General features: G+C 44.0%; 1 protein-coding gene across 1 annotated transcript in view; it reads left to right on the top strand.

Annotated features, from left to right (window-relative positions):
* Positions 1 to 646: 646 nt before the first annotated feature.
* LOC121948945 (metabotropic glutamate receptor 7-like) overlaps positions 647 to 7,544 on the top strand; it is a gene marked incomplete at its 5' end in the record, with an annotated part of 47,343 nt that continues 40,445 nt past the window's right edge. Inside the window, one exon of the mRNA XM_042494505.1 lies at positions 647 to 812. Coding sequence (XP_042350439.1) covers positions 647 to 812 — 166 coding nt within the window. The remainder of the gene's footprint in view (positions 813 to 7,544) is intronic.

Raw genomic sequence — 7,544 nt, 5'->3', positions numbered from 1 at the left:
CTTCATGGTCAGACCGACCGATAATCTCTTCATTGACTTAAGTGATTATAAACCTCCACACCACCTCCTCCCTCCTCCGTCTTCCCTCCTCCCTCCTCCCTCCTCCCTCCTCTCTCTGTGTGAGGCTGCAGACCACCTTCACCAGTTACAGTACACCAGACCACCTTCACCAGTTACAGTACACCTGACCACCACTTTCCACCTCTGCAAATGTGTCTGTTTCAGCGCTGTGGCTGTCAAACACTCAGCTGTTTGACAGTCAAAGTCCTTCACTGCACTTGGTTCTCTGCAGCTCTATTCTTATTATCATCGGCTGTTCGTGTTGTCTGTCCAAACACGGCTAGAATGCGTTCTATCCACATTCTATCAACTACGTTTCATATTTCAATCGAGGAAACGTTATTTCGCGATTGCTATCGTTATCGTTTTATCGCCCAGCGCTAATGGTGTTTGCTGGTGTTTTTGGTGCCTGTGAGAGCGCTTTAGATGGATGACATGAGAACAGTGATTTAAGAGCAGAGCAGATAAACTCTTGTACATTAAGAAACACATCTGATTTGTTTTCAGCGTTTCACGCTCGAGTGCTGCCCCTGCTGTCATAGTCGGCGCTGTGAAATGATCCCGATGAAAGATGCTCTGTTGTTGATGTGACCTGCTGTTTGTTGGTCTTTCAGGGTTTGATGCGTACTTCACGTCCCGGACTCTGGAGAACAACAGGAGGAACGTTTGGTTCGCTGAGTACTGGGAAGAGAACTTCAACTGCAAGCTGATGAGCTCCTCAAAGAAAGACGAGAGCAGCAGGAAGTGCACAGGTCAGTGTCTGTGTGTGTGTGTGTGTGTGTGTGTGTGTGTGTGTGTGCGTTTGTGGATGACCTGTTCTTCACCTGTCCTCGTCACTGGGCAGTAGCTGGTTTCTATCACAGATGTGTGCAAAATTTAAGCGATATTTTCGATAAAACACAGTTGTGAGATGACTGCGTTTCCACCGAGTGATGTCATGTGACCTCTCCTCTGGCGATAACATCCCAGTAACCATGACGATGGATGTCAAAAATATTAGCAGCTTTATTTCTCTTGCAGCTGCTCAGTAAAGCTGATTTAATATCTCTGTAATTTGTCTGGTATCAGAGTGAAGAAGACCTCGGTCTCTTCCTCCGTCCTCACATACAGACGTTTGAGCCAACATAGATTTATCTTTTTTTTACCACCAATAAAATAATATGCAGCAAAGAAACATTTTTCTCATCCATACCTCAATCTGGGATTGCTCCTAAAATAAAATGTCAATATTCAAAATGTCCAGTATCTCTGCATGAATCCCCTTCGAATATGACTTCAGTTTTCCCAAAAAGTCCCAAATAATTTGTGTATAATCTCTGACCAGTTAACAATCTGTGCTGCACAAATGTGTGTTTCTGCTTTCACAATGTGACACAATAACAGGAGTTCTGAATATCTGTCGCTCTTCACGTTCATCTCTAGCTCCCATTTGTCTTTCATATCCAAAATATTCCCTGACTCATGTAACTGTAAACATCAGACTCAGATTATTAATACACAATATACATCAACATACATAATGAACTATGCATGTAAATAAACTAAACTAAACTAGACGAGGCAGCTTCATTTGTAGAGCACGTTTCATACAACACGACAACTCAGAGTGTTTCACAGAGCAATAAAATATAATAAAAGATACAGATTTACCATAAAAGAAATAAGATATACAAGGTAAATCAATCACCAAATGATTTTTAAAAATCACTATTAAAATAGCAAAAGTGCAGACATGAGGTGCAAAGGTAAAAAGATCATTTAAAATGATTTAAAATCAAGTTTAAAAATGAGTTTGTAGTCATCGGCAGGTGAAGTCGGCAGCGTTTTTAGCTTTGACTTAAAAGTGGTCAGAGTCTGGCATCAACTCGAACGTCATTCCAAGTTGTTCCAGGTTATTCCAGGTTATTCCAGGTTATTCCAGATTTGTGCTGCATGATAACAAAACGCTGCTTTTCCATGTTTAGCTCTGACTCTTGGGACGGTCAGTAGGCCGGCCCCAGCTGTCCTGAGGGCCCCAGCTGTCCTGAGGGCCCCAGCTGTCCTGAGGGCCCCAGCTGTCCTGAGGGCCCCAGCTGTCCTCTTGGAGGTTCATGTGTCACAAGCATGTCAGAGATATATTTTGGCGCTGAGCCACAGAGCGATTTATAGACAAGCAGCGAGATTTTAAATGGACTCTCTGAGTGTCGGGTGTCGGGATTTTAGTATATTAGTGAGTTATTATTAGTTCGTTATTAGTTTAGTTGGAAACTAAAGTAAGCTGATATGCTTGTTCAGCTGCCTCCTGATGTGAAGCGAGTCCGTGAGTCTGGAGCAGAAAGAGTGAGTCCGAGCACCATCAGGTGATGATCCCGAGGAGAGCAGAGACTCCTTCAGTCTGACTCCGGCGGCTCAGACAGCCAGTATCTCTCTCTAATGAACACGATTCATCACGCATCGACTGGGTCCGTGTGCTCGGCGTGTTCTCTGCAGGTTATTGGGAAGGTATGGCCGCATTAGCAATGAAAACAGAAACTCATAAATCTCTCTGGTCTGCAGTCAATAATTCACAGCAATTAGTGACCTGATGTGATCATGTTGGCCGAAGCCTGAGCGCTGATGAAGCCGGTCTGTGGGAGCATCGACCGAGGACGCAGCTCAACGTGCTGTGTTGTCGGACTTATTCCTCCTCGCGTTAGTTTCCTCTCTGGCGAGCGTGCCGAGCCTGATCTGTCGTCTCTGTGACTCTTTGTTCCCGTCTCGCCGCCGTGACTTCCCTCCCTCCTCACATTAGAATTCAAACAGCAGAGACGGCGGGATCATCTGTGCCCCCTCGAACTAAACCTTCAATTACATAATGAACGCTCCTCCTGTGCCCTTTCAGGATGATTGAGTCCCTCTGTAGCCTCAAAGCAGCAGGCGTGGAAACGAGACGCGCCAGCAGACGGCTTTATTCTCCGACACTCCCGTAATGACTCCGACAGGCAGAGAGTGATGCAGAATCAGAGGCTCTCGGAGCAGGTCGGGCTTCCTTTGTACCATCGACACAAAGGCATCCTCATTAGCACTCCGTGTTTGCAAAGAAAATTATACGGATAACTCGTCCGCCGTGACATCATGCTGTTCTTCAGAAGTTTTCACGGCCTGAAAAGTCTTCAAGGCAAAGTTTGACCCGACGGCAGCTCACTGCTGCTGCAGACCGCAGAGCTCCTGGTGCAGCTTTGAGGCCCAGACTCAAAGAGACAAAACTTCTTTCCTCTCTGCGTCTCTCTGTAGTCACCATGAGCCGCGCTGTGGCTGTTATGCATCTCTGTGTAGCCGATCTGCAGCTCTTTGTAGGCGATCCGCTGCTCTTTGTAGCCGTGAGGCTGTGGCGTGAGGCGTGAGGCCACGGCGTGAGGCTTCGGTGTGAGGCGTGAGGCCGTGGTGTGAGGCGTGAGGCTGCGGTGTGAGGCGTGAAGCTGCGGTGTGAGGCGTGAGGCTACGGTGTGAGGCGTGAGGCCGCTGTGTGAGGCATGAGGCTGTGGTGTGAGGCGTGAGACCGCAGCATGAAGCTGCAGCGTGATGCTGCAGCGTGAGGCCGTGGTGTGAGGCCGTGGTGTGAGGCCGCGGTGTGAGGCTGCGATGTGAGGCGTGAGGCTGCAGCATGAGGCCGCGGCATGAGGCCGCGGCATGAGGCTGTGGTGTGTGGAGGAGGCGGCTACTTTACAATCAGCCATTAGTCACAGCCGCCGGCTTTATGGCGCCTGATTGCTGCCGTTATCCATCTGAAAGGATAAGAGTGTTTTTATTTGCCAATACGATGATGTGTGTGTGTGTGTGTGTGTGTGTGTGTTGGTGTGTGTGCTTGTGTTTATTACATCAGCTGTCAGGGATTAAAGACCTCAAACACTAAATCATTTCAGTAACCGATATACGACTCCGCTGATTCAGAGTCTGATTTATTAAATATGTGATTCACCAGGAAATAGTCTGCACCATCTGCTCATATTCAGCATCCAAATAAAGAGAACAGCAACACGTGACTTTAAGCTCCCGTTTAACATTAATAATCAGAAAATAACTGGATATAAATGTTTATTAATGTGTTAAAAAAAACACAAATCCTCCTGTCGCATAAATCAGGGTTCATACACATTTGAACAGGACATTTCCAGGACTTTTTTATACTCCTTATCAGTTCTTTTTTTATTGCAGATTTTTAGAGAAAAAAATTTGGTGACTTCTATTTTTATTTTAAATTGCTTAGTAATTTTCTTTCTTTTTTGGGAACTTAAAGGGAAAAAAACAATTTCTTTTTTTAATAAATTTTAGCAATTTTTTTTTCTTTTAAAATATTTTGGCAATTTTTAAAGAAAATAACTTGTCCTTTTGTTGTTTTTTGTTTTTTATTTATTTCGGCAATTTTAAGGGAAAAAATGATTTTCTTTTATTTAAAAATTTAAACTCTTTTTCTTTAAAACTCTTTAGCGATTCTTAAGTAAAAAATAGGCTTTTTTTGTTTTAAATGTTTTTAAAAATTATTGGTGAGTTTCAAAGAAAGCATGTCTTCCAAACCAGCAGGCCTCTGCAACATGTTGCTGTAATCTTCTTTTGTTGCAGAGTTTTAGATTCGTGGTCCCTCTCTTCTTCTTCCTCTTCTCTTCAGGTGCATCACCGCCCCCCTCTGCAGGTGAACAGGAGGTTTAATCGTACAGAAAATGTGTTGCAGATTTGAGATGAATTATATAGAGATAGTTATGGTTTTATCGGCCGCTCCTAAAACGACTGTCAGGAAAAGTTAAAGAGGATCTCAGATCATTTCGGTGTGTGTGCTGCTCTGACTGATGCACAGTGGGGGGTCGCAGCATGTTCCCTCACCATGACCTGCTTCTGTTTTTATTACTGAAGCCTTCAAACGTCGTCTCACAACTGGGGCGATTATTTCTGTTATTAACCCATTTTACCCGGACTGTGCTGGAGGAGGTTAAAGTGACATCTGCTCCGAATCATTTTATTTCTTCTTCTGCAGAAGTTCACGTTTCTCTCTGAGCTGCACGATCATTTCGTGTCCGAGGATTTCGAGTCTGAGGCTTCTGAGGATAAATTCAGATTAGTCTGGTGTCACTGTGATTTGTGGATTTGCTCGTGAGCACAGTAACTCTCAGATACCTCGACAAGTCACATACTTAATTATACTATCAGTACTTATATCACACAAAGTATGTACTTTAGATATTTTGCTTTATTATAAGATTGCACCTTGAATATCAAACTTGCTAATACGTCCGTCAAAGTTTATAATTTGAAGTGTGGGTCGGGTGATATTTGTTTTCCAGCTGCTGATTGTTTGTACTTAATGAGGCCGATAACCGATATTTGAACCGATATTCATTTACAATAAAGATCTCAATATTTCTGTCAATATTCACAATTTGAAATATGACAAACTCAAAACAGCAAGTTCCCTGCAACGTTTTTAATAAACTCAAGTGAAAATTTAAATAAAAATGAATAATTTTTTTTTTAAATTTCCATTTCCTTTCTTTAAAAAACAGCAAAAATTGATGCATTTTTTAATTTAATAATAAGCAGTAAAATAAATGCAAAATCCAGCCATTTAAAGTTGCATGCCTCTCCCCTAAATCCAAAATCAGAAACATCAGTCCCTCCCCAGAGCTTAAAAATGTATTAAACATGCCTCTCCCTTTTTGCACCACAGTCCCTAAGTTATATTTGAATAATCTGTCCTAATCCTGTTCTGAATTCATCATTTTTTAATTGATATATGCTTTTAAAAAAGTACATAGTAATGAAAAGATGTAAGAGTATGTACGCACGCTTCAGAGAATGCGTGGACTTTAAAACTCGCCTGGAAAAGTCCTGGAAATGTGTTGGCCGCAGTGTGTTTGCTGCAGTGTGTGTGTGAGAGGACGGTTTACAGTCGGCAGCTGTGTCTGGGGGCAGCAACAAGCTGTCAGGATAACACGACGCTCTCGCAGCCTTTGAAGGCTGCAGCCCAGATAAAACCGTGCCGGTGGGGTTCGGGGGGCGTCCTGTTTAGTGTTTGTGTGTGTTTGTGTGCGTGGCAGAGATACGAGCGGGTCATAGAGAGCACACAGGGACTGAGGGACTCCTGTTTATGAGATAACATAAAGCTGTGGCTCCCTGCGCCGCAGGCCAGGAAACAGAGAGGGCTGAGAGACGATGGCGGGGCCTCCAGGGGCCCCATTTAGAGAGATAGGAGGACCGGGATCAGTAATAACCAGTGGAGCCCAGAACAGTCTGCTGCCCTCACACTTTCACTGAAGCAGCGTCCAACAATGTGACGGCACGAGGCGTCGCAGGTCAGGAGGAGCCCAGATGGCGTGCTGTTATTAAGGATAACCAACACGGGATAACACTGAGAGCTGAGCACGCCACATCTGCTGCTCTCACAGCCCGCCGCGGCCCTCAGACGGATATTGAGAGGACAGACAGGTGATTTACTCTCTCCTCTGTCAGTCACCGATCAGAGGTTTGATTCTTTTTTTTGTGATCACCTGTTTTTATTATTTTCAGTGTGCATACAATTAAATGAAAGTATCATTTTAACAATGAAAAATTAAAATCCCCCCCGGAGAGTGCCATTAAACCAGGAGGCTCATCCAGCCCGTTCTCACTCCACAGTCACCAAACATCTCACCTCGACAGTGAGCGCCGCGCAAGATTGTGACGCCGAAAGAGACCTCTAGAGTCCGCATGATACGCCGCCAGACGTTATCAGAGTAGAAATTGGCCAGACTGAACCGGTTGCGGTGTTATTATACGCTGTGGGATGGCACCTGCCACGGCAGCGTGATACGCCTGGATGGCATCAGGTTGTAATGCTTTCAATAACAACATGATATAAGGAGCACGAAGGTCCCCGTTAGGCAAGTCGGAGGGGCGGTGGATCGATCCAACAAACACCAGACTTTCATGCAGGAGCCCGGTGTTCACTTCCCGTCTGAATGTGATGTTTTTTTCTCCACCTTTCCAGATGCCGAATATCTGGAGCATAACATATAGACGCAGAAAGATACCTAGAGCGTTCACTGAAGTTGAGGTTCGTTATTATTGTTGTTGTTGTTGTTAGTAGTAGTAGTATTATTAGTGTTATTATTATTATTGCTAAAGGTACTGCATGGGTGAAAACATCATTTTTTGACAAGATATATCTCGTGTAGCCTAAGAAAGCAGAAAAAAAGTGAAAAATGCATTTTATCATAGGAAGCAATAACAGTCTTTAGCAACATAGTATATTATTCTGTACAATGCAGACTTCAGCTGTACAAATACTGTTTTTCTCCCACTTTTTGGACCATTGCCCCACAACAAAAATAATCAACAACTATGAATAAGAATAAAATAAGATAATAGATACAAAACAAAACGTGAAGAACACAAATCAGTCGACAGAGTGCAAGTGTGTGTGTGTGTGTGTGTGTGTGTGTGTGTGCGCGCGCATGGACTTTGTTTTTCTCTGAGTGTGTGTGTGTGTGTGTGTG

The sequence above is a fragment of the Plectropomus leopardus genome, chromosome 2 (genome assembly GCF_008729295.1).
Source record: "Plectropomus leopardus isolate mb chromosome 2, YSFRI_Pleo_2.0, whole genome shotgun sequence".
NCBI lineage: Eukaryota > Metazoa > Chordata > Actinopteri > Perciformes > Serranidae > Plectropomus > Plectropomus leopardus.
Note: the sequence above shows the minus strand (reverse complement) of the source record. Positions and strands in the feature narration are given on the sequence as shown.